The sequence below is a fragment of the Salvia miltiorrhiza genome, chromosome 5 (assembly GCF_028751815.1).
Source record: "Salvia miltiorrhiza cultivar Shanhuang (shh) chromosome 5, IMPLAD_Smil_shh, whole genome shotgun sequence".
Lineage (NCBI taxonomy): Eukaryota > Viridiplantae > Streptophyta > Magnoliopsida > Lamiales > Lamiaceae > Salvia > Salvia miltiorrhiza.
In genome coordinates, this window is record NC_080391.1 from 46,999,411 (window position 1) to 47,019,544 (window position 20,134).

The 20,134-nt window shown below is 41.8% G+C and overlaps 1 protein-coding gene across 1 annotated transcript; it reads right to left on the minus strand.

The window, feature by feature from the left end:
- Nucleotides 1-17,431: 17,431 nt before the first annotated feature.
- LOC131024592 (vacuolar protein sorting-associated protein 25) lies at nt 17,432-19,549 on the minus strand. Its single transcript, XM_057954094.1, has 6 exons — nt 19,314-19,549; nt 18,345-18,484; nt 18,199-18,252; nt 18,035-18,123; nt 17,870-17,945; nt 17,432-17,668 (listed from the first exon to the last, which is right to left on the minus strand). Exons 1-6 carry the CDS (start codon nt 19,370-19,372, stop codon nt 17,547-17,549), a joined length of 540 nt encoding a protein of 179 aa, XP_057810077.1. The 5' UTR covers nt 19,373-19,549; the 3' UTR covers nt 17,432-17,546.
- Nucleotides 19,550-20,134: the final 585 nt, after the last annotated feature.

The following is a 20,134-nucleotide window of genomic DNA, read 5'->3' on the forward strand; positions in this document are numbered from 1 at the left end:
CAATGTGTACGCTCCGCCACCCAAGACCTCTGTAATGATGAATGGTCCTTCCCAATTTGCTTCAAACTTGCCCACTGCCTTTAATGCGTCTGCTCTTTTCAATACTAGATCACCATTGACCAGCTTCCTTGCTCTGACCCTTTTGTCGTACCCTGCTTTGATGACACTTTTATATTTTGTTGCTCTGATTTGCGCTTCTTCCCATTGTGCTTCCACAAGGTCGAGCTCAGTTCTTTGAAGGTCGGCGTTATGCTCTGTATCATAAGTGATGATGCGGTATGATTCCAGTCTGGCCTCCGCTGGTATCACTGCATTGGATCCATAGACCAGCGTGAAAGGTGCCTCGCCTGTGGCCGTCTTTGGGCTAGTTCGGTAGGCCCAGAGAACGGTGTCCAACTCCTCCACCCATTTCCCTCGACTCTGGTTCAGCCTCTTTTTAATCCCTTCACAGATTGTTCTGTTGGCTAACTCTACTTGGCCATTTGCTTGTGGATGAGCCACTGAGACGAAGCGCTGAGTGATGTCCATTCGATCACAGAAATCTGCTATCCTCTGCCCTGTAAACTGAGTCCCATTGTCAGACACAATGATTCTTGGTACACCGAATCTGCAACAGATGTTTCTCCAAATGAAACGTTCCACTGTCACTTCATCTATCTTGCCCACAGCCTCAGCCTCAACCCATTTAGAAAAATAATCTACTGCCACGATAAGAAAGCATTTTCCTCCCGGTGCTGTAGGCAACTTTCCGACTATATCAATGCCCCATTTGTCAAACGGACATGCCGCGTACATGACACCCATAGGCTCCCCTGGTACGTTGATTCGCCCGGCATGTCTCTGGCAAGCTTCGCACTTGCGGACGAACTCTCTGGCTTCCTTGTTGATGTGAGGCCAATAGAACCCGGCCCGGATAATTTTGCGTACAAGATCCCGAAATCCCGTATGCCCACCACAGCAACCTGCATGAATTTCTTTCAGAGCAAAATTAGCCTCTTCTGGAGATAAGCATTTTAGTAAAGGCTGAGTAAAAGATCGTTTGAAGAGTTGATCGTTGATTAAGCAATAATTCTCATAGCGAGCCCTCTGATTGGATTATCTGCTTAGCCGCTCCCCTGTCTTCAGAAAGTGTATAATCGGAGCCCGCCAATCGTCCCTGATCTCTACCGAGAAAACCTGCGAAGTCTCCATCTCTCTGGTATCACAGAGTAAAATAATTTCATCATTCCAAGTTTCCTCCACCGCACTAGCCATGCGCGCCAATAAGTCCGCTTTCGTATTTTCCTCTCTGGCAATTTGCTCGATCCTGAATTCCATGAACCTTTCTTTCATTTCACTGATTTTGGAATGGTATGCCCTCATCCGCTGATCCTTAATACTGTAAGTCCCTGAAAACTGTTGGGCAACCAACTGGGAATCTGTCTTTATGATGACACACTCGGCTTTGAGCTCTGACAAGATGTGAGCCCCTCTGACCACGGCCTCATATTCCGCTTCATTGTTGGACAGCCGACAAGTGAATTTGATGGCGAACTGGTATGTCCCATAACCCGGTGAAGTGATATAAACCCCGATCCCACATCCCTCTTTCGTCACGGATCCGTCCACAAAGGCCACCCAAAACTCTGGTACAGGACGACGAGTTGTTTCTTGTATGAAGTCTGCCAATGCTTGCGCTTTGATCGCTGTTCTCGGTTCATACTCTACATCGTACTCCCCTAATTCCACAGCCCATTTAACCATTCTTCCCGACAAATCCGGGCGCCCCAAAACTTGTTTGAAGGGAAGAGACGTGCGTACTATCACTCGGTGTGAAAGGAAATAGGGCCTCAACTTTCTGGCCGTGACCATGACTGCCAGAGCAGCCTTCTCAATCTCTGTGTAATTTTGCTCAGGCCCTTGTATTATTCTGCTAACGAAATAAATAGGCTTCTAGTGACTTCCCTCTTCTCTGATAAGCACAGAGCTAATCGCATCTTCTCCCACCGCTATATACAGATACAACGTCTCACCCGGCACCGGCTTGGTCAGAGTCGGTAACTTGGCTAGATAGACTTTAAGATCCTCAAACGCTGCTCTGCATTCCTCTGTCCACAGGAACTTAGTTCCCTTCTTCAATACTTTGAAAAACGGCATGCTGCGCTCTGCCGAGCGTGATATAAATCTGCTCAGAGCAGTGATGCGCCCATTCAGAGTCTGCACTTCTTTGATTCCTCTGGGCGGCGTCATGTCCATAATAGCTTTGACCTTTTCTGCATTAACCTCAATTCCTGCAGGCGTGACCTTATATCCCAAAAACTTCCCTGTTGTGACCCCAAAGGTGCATTTCGCTGGGTTCAGCATAAGCCAATGATCTCTGACCACCGTGAAGATTTCTTCCAGATCAGAAACATGATCCTCTGCCCTGACACTCCGCACAAGCATATCATCCACGTATACCGAAATGTTCTTTGCCAATTGCTCTTTGAAAATTTTCTCCATCATCCGCTGATATGTAGCTCCCGTATTTTTTAAGCCAAAAGGCATACTTCTCCATCCATACACTCCGCAACAGACGGCAAATGCTGTTTTGGCAATGTCTCCCTTATTCATCCTGACCTGATGATATCCCTGGTATGCATCCATCATGGACAATAAAGCACACCCTGAAGTGGTATCCACCAGCTGATCGATCCTCGGTAGAGGATAATGGTCCTTTGGGCAAGCAGCATTTAGATCTCTGAAATCCACACACATCCTCCAGGTGTTTGTTTTCTTGGGTACCATCACCGCGTTTGAAATCCACTCCGGGTATTGCACTTCCACAATGTGCCCTGCTTCCAACAATCCGTAGACCTGTTCCCTTATTGCCGCGTCCTTCTCTGCCCCAAAATTTCTTGTTCTCTGCTTTACCGGCTTCACCTTAGGGTCCACGTTGAGACAATGCTCTGCCAACTTTCTGTCAATCCCCTTTAAGTCGGTGGTACTGAATGCAAACACGTCTGCATTTCTTCGAAGACAACCAATGAGTTCCTCTCTGACCTGATCACTCATGGCAGACCCAATCTTTGTCTGGAAACCCTCTCTTCCTGGAAACAATTCTATCATGTTGCAGACATCACTGGTGGACACCAGCGCGGTTTTTTCTGTGCTATCTCTGTCTTTTAATAAATCCGCCAACTCTTGGCGTTCCTCTGCTAAGGCATGCACCTCGCCCACCTTTCCCCTCTTCCGTGTATCGGATCCTTCTGTCCCTCTTTCCCTCTTCTGGCCCGATGAGTGTGCAAGCATTTGGACGTGACATGCTTTCGACGCTGTTTGGTCCCCACAAACTTCTCCTACTCTTCCCCCCTCGACTGGGAATTTCATTTTCAAATGGAACATAGAGATCACGGCCCTGAATGCCGTCAAGGCAGGTCGTCCGAGTATGACATTGTACGCAGGTTTGGGCATGTCCACAACTAAAAATCGTACCATCCTTGCTCTGCTGCTATTGGCTGCACTGCCAAGGATCAACGGCAGCTCCACATAACCTAACAGCATGACTATCTCTCCCCCGAACCCAAATAAAGGAGCATTTGTGGGCTCAATGTGCACTTCTATTCCCATGTTATGGAGGCATTTCTTGTATAAAATATTCACGGCGCTCCCTGAATCGACGAAGACACGGTGAACCATGCAGCCCGCTATGTCCGCCGTGATGACCAGCGCATCATCATGCGGGTACATTAATGTACGTATATCTTCTGCTCCAAAAGTAATCGCCATCTCTTCTGCCGCACCCGTAATTTCCATGACCCTTTTAGGATAATACCCTGTTTTTACTGCTCTGATGACTTGCTTTTTAGCCCGATTTGATGTGGGCGTCCCGTTTTCTCCACAAATCATGTGCACTTCTCTTCTATACGGTGGAGGAGGGGCTTGCCTCTCTGCCCCTTCTCTGCGATTGTCCCGGTTGTCATCAGGCCTGCGATCTCTGTTGTTCCCCTGCTCTTGTCGCTGATCCCGGTTATTTCTTTGATCCCTCTGATCCCTCTGATCTCGCTGATCCCTCTGATCAGTCCGCCTCTGACCCTCATTTCCTCTATCAATGAACTGGTCGAGATATCCCTGGCACACCAACAACTCCAGTTGGTGCTTGAGATGTCCGCAATATTTTGTAAGGTGACCGAAGGCATTGTGGTACTCACATAACTTGTTATTGGACCCTTCCTGTGGCGGCCCATTCCGGTAGGTTCCCGGTGCCCGAAAGAATGGTTGGTCTTTTATCAAATGGAAAATTTCATCTTGCGGCTTATTCAAGGGCGTGTACTCAGTAAACCGCGTAACCTCATTTACAGTGCGTTGTTGAGATGGCATTCCTCCTTGGGGTGGCAATACCCTCGGAGGCAACCCTCTGAATGGGGCCCTATCTTGGTGTCTCTGTCTCTCAGGTGCTTCCTCAGCTTTCTTGACCCTATGCTTATCATTTTCCACCTTTCTCGCCATCTTGGCATCCTCCAACTGCAGGTAACCTGGCAATCTTGCCATAATGTCATCAAAATCCCTTGCTGGTCGGATTTGCAATTCGTCAAAGAAGATCCCCGGCCTGAGTCCTCTGACATAGGCGCAATTTTTTATTTGTGATTCTGCCTCTGGCACTTCCAGAGCAGCAAGGTTAAATCTTGCTGTATACTCCCGCAACGTCTCACCTTGATCCTATTTGATATCCATCAGCGAAAGGGCTGACTTTTCTACCCTCCGCGAACTCGCAAACTGTCGTAGGAAGCGAGTTTGTAAATCTTCAAAAGAGTAAATAGAATTCGGCGGAAGCGTTCCAAACCATAACTGAGCTGGTCCGGTCAAAGTAGTTGAGAAAATTCGGCACTTGATGCCCTCAGTGTACATGTGCAGCGTAACCAACCCTTCAAACCGATTGAGGTGCACCTCCGGATCGGTAGTGCCATCATAATCCAGTGAGATGGGCTTGTAGCTTCTAGGTAAGGTGTCTGCCAAGATATCGTTGGAGAAAGGACTGCGGTTGTTGATAGGATGAAACCTTGAAGTCTTAGCCCTCTTGTCTTCCTTATATCTTCCCTGCTCCCTTCTGTCCCTTGGCATGTCTCGATCATGACGTTTGTGAGCCCGATGCTCTGGCCTGCCAGAGGAAAACTCCAGCTCCCTTTCTTCTCCTTTTTCGGTGTACCATGATTTTTCCAGGCGATGAGACTTCTCTACTCTGTAGGACTGTTCAGATCTCTGTTCCTTGTCTTCCCTCCGGGATTTCTCCCTCAGCGATTCTTCCAGATTTTCAAGGTGATGTTTCAATTGTGATACTTGCTTTTTCAACCTTGTTTTTTCCTTCGGTCTCTCCTCTTCAAACACCAGGGAGACGGATTGACTGTCAGACTCGTCAACCCACTCTCTCCTGACAACACTATTAAGCCTAACACGGCTCCCCTCTGGTATAGCTAACTCTCTGTCAACAGCGTCCCCTTGCCCTTCTCCAGGTATCACGGCCTGTTTGTTGATTGCCAGTATATTTGCCTCCTGAGCAGCGGGAGGCGGGGCCTCAGTGCCCTGCAGGTTGGTTGCTCCCACCGGGGTAGCCACAGTAGGGATGACGGACATCATCGGGGTTCCCAGTGCCTGCCGCATGTTAGCATAGCTGAGCAGGGCCATCATTTGCTCTGCCAGCCCAAAGTTAATCGATCCTCCTCCAGACGCGGGAGCCAGATTTGGCAGATCAGAACCCGGGGCGACCAAAGCAAACCTCTGTGCACTGACATTCAGCCCTGTTGTCGGCGTGGCTGAGATAGCCTGAAATCCCGGTGGCACTGTGAAAGTAGGATTGCCCTGAAGGCCAGTGAACAATGAGGTAGGCACCTCAGTAGTGACAGCAGCGGAGTCAAACTCCTTCTCCAAGTTCCGGTGAGCATCAGAGGATCCCATGGTACCTGCATATAAACAGAGTGAGAGAAAAATCCCAGCGACGAAAGCATAAATCCCCCATTTACGGATTGAAGTCCCGATATAAGAAATCCAATAAGAAATCCCCGATACCGGTACAGAGACCGTTAAGAAATTCCCCTCAAGGTAACGCTTATGCACTGGGAAATAAACCCAGGGCATAAATCTAAATAACAGAACCCGCGTAACAGAGTTTTTCCCCGGTGAAACCGCATTAAGAACCGACGGAAAAAATAGTGCACCAAGAAAACCAAAACAACCATCAAAAGGCTTGTCAGCGCAATTCGTTAGAAATGATAGATAAACAAGAGCTATGTAAGGAAACGAACATCATAACCCAAGATTAACACGATCATGTCCTATAATAATCACAAAGCCTATAAACAACAGGATTATCGCGGCAATCAACCAAATTAGCAGCATAAGGCAGTATTCAATGCATAGGACGAAAGTTAGTCTAAGCAAGCATGAAGGACATCCGTAATTATTCCTTTTAAACGCAAATTATCCACCCATCAGCAGCACAAACCCCATTATAACAACAACAAAGCATTAATCGACGTATTAATCGGTGCTAAACTCATGAATTAACAACAGAAAGGTCCATGAAAAAAAAAAAAAAAGACAAAGTGCTAAACAATCTTTCATCAGTGCGAAGCCCCTAATTAACAGCCAAACCCCACATCCTCCCAAAAACAGAGTAATACTCAACAGCCCACAAGCATAATTCTAAGATTATCGGAGCAAACATGAAGATCATCTACAACTTATCACGTTTATACGTAAAACACCCGTATACTAACAGTATAAACTCAAGACATCAGAGACAAAAGGTCAATCCGCCGTTCACCGATGCGAAACACTAGATCCGTAAGAAAAAAACACCCAACATAATCAAAACAGAGCCTCACACCACAATTTTCCCATATAAAACCTTAGATCAGTGAAGAAAACATCAATTCTACAAGGAAACCCTTCGTCCGTAAACAACTAACCCAAACAAACGGTAAATAAACGTAGAATTCCCCGATTCATGACTTATGCCCGTCGCCACCTTTCCCCATGCACCAAAAACATAAATCAACGCAAATCATAGCAGATTAACAGCATATTAACCCGGAAGACGCAATTAACCGATCAAAAACAGTTGGGTGTCCGAATTATCGGCTCGATTGGTGCCAACGCCCGCAAATCCGATTGGAATTTCAGATCTGCGTACGCCGGCGACCGTGATCTCACATCCTAGCTCAGTAGCCTTCCCACAGACGGCGCCAGTTGGTGTTTCATGAAACCAACACCTAAACTACGAAGTGAAAAGCATGAACTATACCTAGTAAAGTTGATCGGAAAGAGCAAAGTAACAATCGGAGAATTGAGCACGAGAGCAAAATGTAACTGTTGTATTCAAAAGCGAATGATAGCGTAATTACAATGCACGAGTATGAGGTCTATTTATAGAGTACAGGGAAGGGTAAAATGGTAAAATTGGTGTAAGCGCATGTATTCGGCGTGGTCGAAGGGTATATCCGGAATTTCATCTTCACGCGGGAAGTCTTCCGCGTTTCTGGCGATACCTCTGATGGAGGTGATCTCTCTGGTGGGGATAACTTCTCTGGCGTGGAGGACTTCTCTGACGTGGATGACTTCTCTGGCATGGAGGACTTCTCTGTCGTGGAGGACCTCTCTGGCGTGGTCGAAGGGTATATCCGGAATTTCATCTTCACGCGGGAAGTCTTCCGCGTTTCTGGCGATACCTCTGATGGAGGTGATCTCTCTGGCAAGAGCCATTCTTCTGGTGGATGAGTTGTTTTTGATGGATGAAATCCCTCTGGTAAGAATGATTCTTCTGACCAGTATGATTCCTCTGGCGAGGATGATTCCTCTGATTTGTATCCTTTCTCTATTCTGCACATATTACTCCTCATCAGATAAACCATAATATATTTATAGGTATATTATACTCCCTCCGTCCACCAAAAAAACTCCTACTTGCCCTTAAATATTTGTCCACGAAATAAACTCCTACTCTGCTTTTTGGACAATTATACCCTCCCTTGCTTTTAAAATTACTACAGTTTTACCTATTGGGCCCACTTTACTCTACCATTACTTATGTAATTTTTTTTTTGAAGGTAAGGAGAGATAATTTTATTGAGCACACTGACATGGAATATGGAGATGACCCTCCACAAACGACGGGGGTTCATTCCAAACATGAAGTGTAGAAACATCTCTCGCAGCTTTAGCTAAGCAATGTGCTATAACATTTTGATTTCTTCTAACATGTCTAACCCGAAAACCTGGGAGCAAAGTTAACTCATGACTGCAATGAGCAGCAATAGCACCAAGCTCGGATAAATTCCTCTCATGCGATCCTATGGCATCACAAGCCAACTTGCTGTCTGATTCCACCCACCCCTGCACAAGGCCGAGTTCTTTAATCCAAGACAAGATCTCTTTAATACCCAAAAGCTCGCCTTCCTCGACTCCACGTGAGCCCGGGACTTTAACAGATTTACCCACCACGAACCTGCCTTCATGGTTGCGAATGACCATGCCAATCCCCATTGAGTTTGTGTCGGCAAAGAAGGCAGCGTCCACTCCACAGCAAAAACAGCCCAACGGTAAGTCATGCCACCCAATACACATGCTGGCTGCGTTTCTGGGTACAGAATGAGACGAGGACACGCCACGGGACAGGAGCCAGTCTTCACGACAACTAAGTGCCTGTGCAACTGCTCGAGAGGGAGAGGGGATGGATTCCTCCCAAATAGCTTTGTTCCGGTCCTTCCAAATTTGCCACAATATCATGCTAATTCTCGCCGCAAGTGATCCGTCCCCATTACAGATAAGAGAGAAAAGGGCCGATTTAAAGGAATCATGCTCTGTCTCCACCCTCGCCATGAGCACAGATAAGCCCCCAAAACTCCAACAACCATTAGCAAAAGGGCAAGCAATAAAGATGTGCCAAAGGTTCTCATAACCTTCTTTACAGATCCCACATTCGCCCCCAACATCAACACCTCTCGAGAGAAGATTATCCTTGGAGGCGAGGTTGTTTTTTGCAGCTCTCCAAAGAAAAGTTTTAACTTTGGGCGGGATCGAGAGTTTCCAGAGTTTAGTCCAATGGCCTTCTTCCCCAAAGCTTTGATCGAGAGTGAGTGAGCTAGCAAGATTATATGCGGTTTTCACATAATACTGACCAGTTTTCGAGTAATGCCAAATAAGACGATCAGGGCCAGGAGCAGGGATGAGAGGGATACTGGCAATGACCTGGATATCTTCATCCTCAAGCAGCTGCTCCATAAGCTCGCGGTTCCAGCTCCAAGAGTGTGGATTCATGAGATCGCGGACCCTCATTCCATCCCAGCCCGGTGGGCAGGGAGAGACCACATTAAAATTACTGTCACGACGCAACCAAGGATCCTTGAAAACATGAACACTAGCACCGTTGCCTATCCTCCATCGAACACCTTTCCGGACCAGATCTTGAGCGGAATGAATACTCCTCCAAGTGTAGCTAGGATTGTGGCCCAGCTTAGCATTAAGAAAGTTTCCATGAGGGAAGTACTTAGCTTTAAGAACTCGACTGACCAGAGCGTCTGGCTCATTCAACAAACGCCATCCCGTCTTGCCAAGCATAGAAACGTTGAGAAGTTGGAGGCTTCGAAAGCCGAGACCGCCAAGCTTTTTATCAACACAAAGCTTGTGCCACCGCATCCAATTTATTCCTTTGCCATTGCCAGCTTTATTTCCCCACCAAAAGCTATTCAAGAGGCGCTCCATATCATCGGTAAGGCCTGTCGGCAGCGAGAAGATTGCCATACAATACGAGGGAATCGACTGCGCCACGCCTTTAATAAGTATCTCTTTGCCTGCTTTAGAGAGCTTTTTGCCGTTCCAGCTCTGTATTCGAGACCACATTCTATCCCTCAAGTACTGAAAAATTTCCTTTTTGTTGCGCTCTCTGAGCGAAGGCAAGCCAAGATAGCGACCTGTGTTCAAAGGCGACCACACACCCAACTTATCAGAAATAGCATCCCTCTCTGCTGTGGCAACATTAGCACTGAAGAAGATCCCCGACTTTTGATAATTGATCCCCTGACCGGAGGCAAGCTCATAAATACCAAGGATTCTTTTTAAGTTAGCACTCTCCTCAACAGATGCCCGACAAAAGAAGACGCAGTCGTCAGCAAACATGAGGTGTGAGATGGCCGGTCCTCCTCGACTAATCTGGACACCATGGATAGCACCTCTAGCCGTTTCATAATTAATCATGGCGGAGAGACCTTCCGCACAAAGAATGAAGAGATACGGTGAGAGAGGGTCCCCTTGCCTAAGCCCTCTACCCGGGAAAATAGGCCCAACGGGGACCCCGTTAACAAGAACATCATAGGAAACGATGCGAACACATAAACTCATCCACCTGCGCCACTTGCTACAGAAGCCCATGCGATCGAGAATAGCCTCCATATAGCTCCAGCTGACACGATCGTAGGCTTTACTAATATCAATCTTAAGCGCCACACATCCAAATTTCCCCCGGGTCTTTTTCTTCATAGTATGTATGGCTTCAAAAGCTATAAGGATGTTGTCTTGAATATTCCTCCCTTCCACAAACGCCGATTGCGCTCGATCAACAAGATGAGGAAGAACCTTCTTCAATCTATTGCATAACACCTTCGAGATAAGCTTATACACCACATTGCAAAGCGCAATGGGCCGAAGCTCCTTCATGTTAGTTGGATTCTCCACCTTAGGAATTAGCGAGATGATGGTATGATTGAGTAGCGGAGGGAAAGTATCATTGTTAAGCCAATCACAGCAACCGCGAAAGATATCCTCGCCAATAATGCCCCAAAAATTTTGGTAAAACTTCGGATTAAATCCATCGGGGCCAGGGGACTTGTCCGGGTGCATTTGAGTTAATGCTTCAGTGAATTCCTTGAGAACAAAAGGCTGTGTCAGATCAGCATTCTTCTCATCATTGATATAGGGCTGTAGACGTCTCAAAATCTGAAAAAAAAATTGTTCTCTTCGCTGGGGGCTTCAAAAAGATTAGCAAAATAGTTGGCAGCCGTGGTCCGAATCTCCTCATCATTAGTGGTCCAGCTGCCATCCTCTCTTTGCAAATTAGCGATCCTGTTAACACGACGCCTAGCTGAGGCCATAGCATGGAAGAATTTGGTATTTTGGTCGCCATCCTTTAGCCAAAACTGTTTAGCTCTTTGTTTCCAGTGTGCTTCTTCCTTCAAAATGAGAGAAGCTAGCTCTTTCTTGGCAGCCTTTAACGCCCGAACTGAAAAATTGTCTCTCTTGCCTTGGAGAGCAGAAATCCGGTTCTCAAGCTTTCTTTTGAGCAACCTCTCATGTTTACCCAGATGATCAGACCAGGTAGAGATGGACTCCGAAACCGCAGTCAAGCGTTCAATGATATTAAGGCCTTGAAGATTGGTCCAACATTCACGAACAATGTTTGGTAGAGCAGAGTCTAGGCACCATTTGTTCTCGAATCTAAACCTGCGACGTGGGTTAGATTGAAAAGTACCATTACACTTTAGAATCAAAGGCACATGGTTAGAGAGAGCGACTGAAATCGGCAAAAGGGTTGCCTCAGGGAAGAGAGATTTCCAGCCATTTGTCGACATACCATGATCCAAACGTTCCTCCACGAAATTCAGAGTACCCATTCCGCGCGACCAGGTGAATTGATACCCGCGTAGCGGAATGTCGGACAGGCCACAATCAAGAATAGCAGACTGAAAACCTTGAAAAAGCCAATTGGAATGTTGAACATGACCACGCTTATCTCCCGGGTCAAGCAGATCATTAAAGTCCCCAAGGATAACCCAAGGGAGAGAGCTATTCCCAGATAGACGCCGAAGCAAATTCCAAGACTCGCATCGTCTATTACGCTCCGGGTGGCCATAATAGCCAGTCAAGCGCCAATCCCCCTTAGATACAGAAACTTGAATATCAATATGATTGCGAGAATAACTTAAAAGCTTACAAGAAGACGAGTGTTTCCATAGCATGCAGATACCACCACTCCTTCCCATGCAGTCGACAGTAAAACATCCATCAAAATTGAGATGAACTCTAATCTCCTCCACACGTTGTTTTTGAGCAATAGTTTCACACAGAAATATAAAGTTGGGCTTGTGAACTCTATTTAGTTCACATAAGGTGGGAATCGCTAGGGGGTGGCCCAACCCCCTGCAATTCCAACTGATGGAAATCATTGGGCCCGGCCGACCCCGAATCCGGAGCCCGCCGATAGAGAAGAAGGAGCACCAGAGACATCCTCGGTTGGACCAGCAGGAAGAATCTCTAATGCTGAGGTGGAGCCAGCAGTAAAGGGAGTAGTGCCACGTCTACGTTTCCTTTCCTCACTAGGGATCATGGAAGAATCCTCTATACGCATGAAATCAGGAGTATTGGTTGTGTAACTTATATCTTGTAGTACTGACCGAGGCATTATTTGGGGAATTTCCTCACGTGAATTGCGGAAAGGAATGATTGTGGAAGATTGCTCCAGATTTTCTTGCACCTTCCGTTTCGGATCAGCAGGTAACGGCTCCCTTGAAACCCTAGCGTCCGCCGCCTCCCCGCTAGGGTTTACTTCCGCATTTTCCGATCTAATCCATTTATCTCCGGCCAGATTTGCCCCCCTCCGATCAGCAGCTTTCAGTCCCACTCCCCATTGACGTTCGGCGTCTTTATACTCCGGCTTGAACATCAACTCACAAAAATTCTCTGAATGGCCCAGTCGACCACATAAGAAACAGAAGACATTGAGCCGCTCGTACTTGAAGTTAGTAACGAAAGTAGAACCATCTTTATGTTTTATCTTCTTGAAGCGTTTCAGAGGTTCGTTGACGCGGACACCAACCCTGACTCTCATGTATTGGCGCCAGACACCAGTGGAGTTCGTATTATCATATTCCATAAAAGTCCCAATGAATTTTCCTAGAAGCTTTCCAACACCTTCCGTGAGATAACCTGCAGGGAGATCATGGATCTGAACCCAAAAAGGCAGAGTATCAAGGGGCACTTTCAATGGAAACTCTCCACGCCGCAGTCTGTGGAGAAGGAGAGGGAAGTTCCCAAATGACCAAGGGCCCCCCTCGTAGACACGTTTAAGATCGATCTCATGAAAGAATTGGAAAATAAACCTCCCTTGTCCAATATCTTTCATGAATACAACCTTGCCCGGTCTCCAAATACTAGCCAACCGGCTCCTCATCAAGTTGAAATTGATAGGTTGTTCAGTGAGGAAACGCCCAACGAGGCAAAGATCGACTGAAACTGTGGATTCATCGACAATAGCATCATCGAGTAGGAGTTCATCGTCCTCCCCTGAGAGATTCAAACCCGCCATCTGATCTTCCATAAGCAGCCGCAAAGACAAAAAGGAAAAGGAAATGAAAAAACCAAGGTTCTCGACGAAGGAGAAAAAGCGAAGGTTCTCGACGAAGGAGAAAAAATGATGTGTCAACTTATTTAGAATTTCTGGCACCAAAACGTCTTGTATGAACTTTGCTAAAACCCCACTTCTCCCATTACTTATGTAATTAGTCTCCCTTAAACTTATTATTATTATTATTATTATTATTATTATTGTTATTATTATTATTGTTGTTGTTGTTGTTGTTGTTGTTGTTGTTGTTGTTGTTGTTGTTGTTATTGTTATTATCCTTATTGTTATTGTTGTTGTTATTATTATTATTATTATTATTGTTGTTGTTGTTGTTGTTGTTGTTGTTGTTATTGTTATTATTGTTATTGTTATTATTATTATCCTTATTATTATCCTTATTATTGTTATTCTTATTCTTATTATTGTTGTTATTATTATTATTATTATTATTATTATTATTATTATTATTATTATTATTATTATTATTATTATTATTATTATTATTATTATTATTATTATTATTGTTATTGTTATTGTTATTATTATTCTTGTTATTGTTATTGTTATTGTTATTGTTATTGTTATTGTTATTGTTATTATTATTATTATTATTATTATTATTATTATTATTATTATTATTAGTATTATTAGTATTATTAGTATTATTGTTGTTGTTGTTGTTGTTGTTGTTGTTGTTGTTATTGTTATTGTTATTATTATTATTATTGTTATTATTGTTATTGTTATTATTCTTATTATTGTTATTATTATTATTATTATTATTATTATTATTATTATTATTATTATTATTATTATTATTATTATTATTGTTGTTGTTATTGTTATTATTCTTATTGTTGTTGTTGTTGTTGTTGTTATTATTATTATTATAATTATTATAATTATTATTATTATTATTATTATTATTATTATTATTATTGTTGTTGTTGTTGTTGTTGTTGTTGTTGTTGTTATTATTATCAAATAGTTAGTGAAAGATTAGTAAAAGTAATCACAATACATAAACACTATTCTTTTAGTCTTTTACACCACCTTTACACCACCTTTTTCAGCTTTCTTAGTCTCCGTGCCGAACCCCAACTGGAAGTTTTTTTGGTGGACGGAGGGAGTATGTATAATATAATAAATTACATAATTAACTTTAAATTGAATATATATATATATATGAGGGATATAATAGGCAAGTCAAATTTTGTAAAATAAGAGTCTTTTATAATAGGTATAGATAGATATAGATATAGATAGATTGAAACATTAAATCTAGGTCTGGCGTCGACAGCTAACAATGGATAAAGTAAGTGGAATTCGGGTACGTCCGCTGCATTCAAGGTATCCGATAACTGGTTGGTCCATGAGAATTCATTTATCTTTGCGTCTATGATCAGAGTAGTGACTAGTGTGGATTTATTCGAAGTCGAGTCCGTTTTATTCTTGATTTATATCTTGTTGCTATTTTAGTTTATTTACTTTTTTTCTTAGTTAGTAATCAATCTCTCCAATTTAAAGTGTGGTGGCTACACCAAACAAAATTCTTTAAGAAATTGAATGTTTTTATTCGTTTTTTGTGGTTCGATCCTACTTATTGTTATACTCATTTAATTCTTAGTAAGATTGCAGGAATTATTTAGTGGTTGACCATGATCACTATATATATATTCTATTATACTACACGTAGATAAGTTGAATGGGCGAAGGGAACTTGATCTATGTCTTGCTTGATGATAATATTCCCAGCTGTTGAATTTTCATGCATGATGATAGTCGTAACTATCTAGAAAGTGACATTTCAAAGTTATGCAATTTGACAATTCATCTTGCGTTAACAATTTTTATTACTATGCTCCAACATAGGATTGGTATTTAATTTTCGAGATCAAATTCTTTAAGGGTCGTTTAGGCATAATTAATAAGTAATATGTATGATTGAAAGAGTAGAATTTTCCTAATCACATCCTTTCAAATTTCAATAAGATATATATAAATAAAGAAAAATTAACTTAAATGATAGAAACAATAAAGAATCTTACTTTATCCCAAAGTTTCAATCCATAAATAAGAGATTAACTTTACTATTGTTATATCTATCAAGCTAATATAAACACCCCTTATTTCACTATTTATATCTCATTTCTTGATCAAATTACATTGCTCTAATTCGTATTAATCATATATTTTGTTTAGATTAAATAATAATAATAATAATAATAATAATAATAATAATAATAATAATAATAATAATAATAATATTAACAATAATAATATAATAATAGATAAAAGAAAATCAGCTATTATTACCCAGTAGTGGCATGTGATGGATGGGGCATGCAGTCACTGGCCATGCCATGCGTAAAGTAGAGTAAGTACTTATATATAAAAACAAGAAACAATACATCTGTGTGACCATTTTGAAGAAGGAAACACAAATTTTGGCCACTAATTTGAAAAACACAAAATATGGCTATTTTTTTACATTTAAGGACTATTTTCCCCTTAATTAAGGCGGGTCAGATTCAGGTTTGCGCGCGGATTAGGTACACATGGCACTATTAGTGCCAAAAGTACAAAAAAAAATCAAGTAAATTGGTACTCTTGGCACTAGCAGTGCTATGCACGAATGGTACTAGTGATCACTTGGCACTATTAGTGTCAATAGTGTCGTGCACGAATGGTACTAGTGATCAAATTAGTATCAATAGTGTCATATACTTGTGCTGATACACTGTCTTGTCTTATATAGATGAGTGCATTTATATGGCCATTTTTAACACTTCCTCGTAGGGTTTAAATTATCTATTTAGGGTTTAGATTCTTTATTTAGGATGTTGCACGAATGGTACTTATGGTCATATTAATGTCATTAGTGTCATATACTCTCTTATGTAGTGGTGCACGAATGGTACTTATGGCTATATTAGTATCATTAGTGCCTAACCCGCGCGCAAACTCGAATCTAAAAATAATTAACTAAAAATTGAATTACTGAGAGCATCTCCAGCGCAGTGGCTGGAAAGCCGTATCAGACCGAAAAATGAGACGCACCACGTGTTGGAGAGCCGCGGCGGTGCGTACTCGGTGTTTGGGGGAGTAGAGGAAAGTGCGTACCTCGGACGTGCGAAATAAATAAATAAATAATTGAAAAAACTTTTTTAAAAATAAAATAAAATATGACCGTTTTGCTTTAAAAAAAATCGACCTTTTAGGGGGACGGGCAACAACGGATAGTTTTAGGATTTTACTTTTTTTTTTCCTTTCCTACCTCTATAAATATCACTCTTTTCATCCTCAAAAATACACTTCTACAATCATTTTCTTTCATTCTTCACTTCTTTCTCCTTTAAATTTTTGTTCCACAAATTTCTTTTCTTGCAATAAATCGTCGACAGCATGAAGGAACATTCCATCCAAATCAGCAACATCGTAGAAGCCAAAAAAATGACGGCCGCTGTGAAAAGGGAGGAGCTCGATCTGAAGATCCTCAACATTGACACTTTAAAGATGACGGACGCTCAATTGGCATGGCACAACCACTTTATCTAAGAAGTGCTCAAGCGTCGAGGAATCATAATAGCAAATTAAACTATTACACAATTAAGGGTATTATGACAAGTGTAACTATTTTTTGCATATTTTTATGAGGGCTACTACTTTTTTCTTTTCGATAGCAAATAGAATATAGATAAATTTACCTCTTTTTTTAATCAAATTTGGATTTTGGGAAAATTTTGAGATTTTTCTTATCTTTTACTTTAGTACTATAAATTTGTCATATATCAAAGGTTGGAATATTAAGGAAAAAATGGCCAAATTTTGGAACATAAAGTGATTATTATACGACCTTTTCATATTGTGTTCATATCATGCTATATTTTAGAATATTAGTATATTTCTTGTAATATTCCCTTTTAAGATTGTTTCCAATTTTCCACAAAATGAACGATGCCGCCTAACCCCTGCCGACGCCATAATTAGAGAGCACGTGAATGAAGCATAATTAAATGCAATAATAAAACGCAATTCAATCGGTAAAATGTTTCATCTCTAACAATTATGTTGGGGTTCGACTGCGGGGAGAAAGTGAGGAACTATTTATTGATCATTTTTGGAAAAAGTAAAGAAAAAGAAGCAATAAGTGTGAACATAAAATCTGAGTTTTGAGAATAACATAAACATACAGAAACTAAATGGAAAACTTAATGCCTTCATCATCAGCAGAAGTCCCTTTGAAGATTGCAAGCTTCCCCCTGTGTTCTAGGTGCTTCAATGCTCGCATAAGAATACTACGCTCCATTCCATGAAGCTCTGCATGCACCACAACAATATCAAACAATTCAATTTCTCATTAACTCTACGATTTTCATAATTCATCACAATCTCTACGCGCATAATATTTGTATGTGTAGTGACCACCTCAACCATGATCCAGAAAGGCAGAAACTACAAAGAAAAACCAACGGAGCTCTCACGAGAGATTCAAAACACATCTAGTAGCCCGAAGCTTACCTGTCCCGCGAGACTCAACTCCTGAACGTATTTCCTCAACAGTCATCACACTGTCTTCAAGTCCATTATCCCTAACCTTATACAAGGTAATAAAGAAAATCATGCATTAAGCAAACACAAGACACCATTTTCTAGGGGCAAAACAAAAGGATAAGCAATGCTCACAAAGCTTATTATAAGGTCAGCCCAATCTGGTATGCGATGCCATAGGAGGAGACATTTTCTATGACTTTTATCCAACCATTCAGCACGTCCTGTCAATTGAAACTTATTCTAGTGAGTAAATGAAAGCTTTCATCAAATACCAAAATAGAACGATTGAAACATACCATCGGAAACTAAGGCTGAGAGAAATGCCTCCCTAGCTTCATGACTTAGGGATCCTGCACAAATCACAAACAGATCACTATTTTTCGAGAAGTCTGATACAGTAAACCAATACATCAAGAAACAAAAACACAACAATAATTCTCACTTTCAATTACTTGATTGCTAAACAACGGGAAGTCTTCATCAAGTCCAACTACAAAGATTTTGTGTCCCCGACAATATTCGAGTATCAGCTCCTTCCAGAGCTGTATCTGCTTCTCCCTGGTGTCTTTTACTGGCTGCAAACTGCAGTAATTTAAAACTTTAAATGCCAAAAAATCTGAATCTCCTCACCTGAAGATCTCACAATAAAAGAAACACTAAAACTATGACATGCTCCACTATCCATTGACACCATGTAAAAAACTCTAAAAAGTTTAAGCAGCCTCACTAGCAACCTTGCTTCCATATACACAATTTTGTGTTTGCTCAAATACGCACTGAGATACCACAACTTTCCTCGACATTCTTGTGATTCTATCCACTCAAGAACAAATAAATCATCACTACTCCATGCAGTTGAATAGAAAACAAATTTATGGCAATGCCAGTGCGAAAAAGTCAAGCATCTTAAGAAATTTTCGTCATGGAAATTTGCTGTACGTTTTCCATGGCATTCAAGCACCACGGAAACCTTCTATCAAGACCACACCACACCACACCAATTCAAAAAGGATACATCTCAAAGATACAAATACAAATAAGCGATCCAGCAACTAAAATGAACGACAATCAGTTCAACCGACATTCTCAAAATATCTCAAGCTTGGCATGATTGCATTTCACTCAGCATTAAAACCAAAGGGCCAATCGAAGCTTGCGATAACAGATGTCATCCTAGCAGATCACTTTTCTTTTATAATTCAACAAGTGAAAATCCCTTGTCCCCCTTTTCTTCACTGTGATCAAATTTTCGCAGCTCAATCCAGGTTAGGAAAATTCCATATCATTCTCGGAAGTTTAATAGCATCAAATAACACGACAATATATATTCTGATAAAAAGAAATTGAAAACAATCAAACCATAAAACAAATAATCAATAGGGTAGCGAAAGAAGAGAGCAAGAAGTATTACGTGAAATAAGGAGGGTAATTGAAGAAATGGGGCAGCTTGAATTCACCCAAAGTCTGCATATCCGTCGCTCTTTGCCTCCCAATTAGATTGTAAACTCCAAAATCTTAAGATTGCTCTTTGAAGGGGTTTTAGGTGAAACCGATGGAAGAAGGCAGCATCAGCGCACGATTCCAGGCCACATTCGACCGGGTCGGGTTGGGTCAGCCTACCCGCTTACAGCACACAAAGTTAAAATGGAGGATCCAATATGATATTCTTGTGATATACTCCCTTCGTCCCATGAAGCGTGACTCATTTCTTTTGGGCACGGAAATTAAGAAATTGATATTTTGTGTGTTAAGTGTGGTAGGTGAAAAAGTGAAAAGGTGAATAAAGGGTAAATTTTTTGCTATTTTTAAAAACAGGTCAAGTTTCGTGGAACAACCCAAAAAGGAAAGTGGGTCACGCTTCGCGGGACGGAGGGAGTAATAATAAGGGTGCGTTCTCTTTGGTTGTAAATTTATGATGGAAAAAGAAAGGATAAACAAAATTTTATCCTTTAAATTCTTGCTTTCTTTTTTCACATTTTCTACTTCACCCTTTTTCATTCCTCATTTACACTACAAATGGAAGATAATATTATCCCTCCAAAAATGGTGTGATAATATTATCCCTCCTTTGTAGTGTAAATGAGGAATGAGAAAGGGTCAAGTAGAAAATGTGGGAAAATAAATGAAGGATTTAAACGGTGAAATTTTGTTTATGTTTCATTTTCCCAAGATAAATTTACAACCAAAGAGAACGCAGCCTAAAAAGAAAAAGTGGGAAATTGGGGAAAAGTC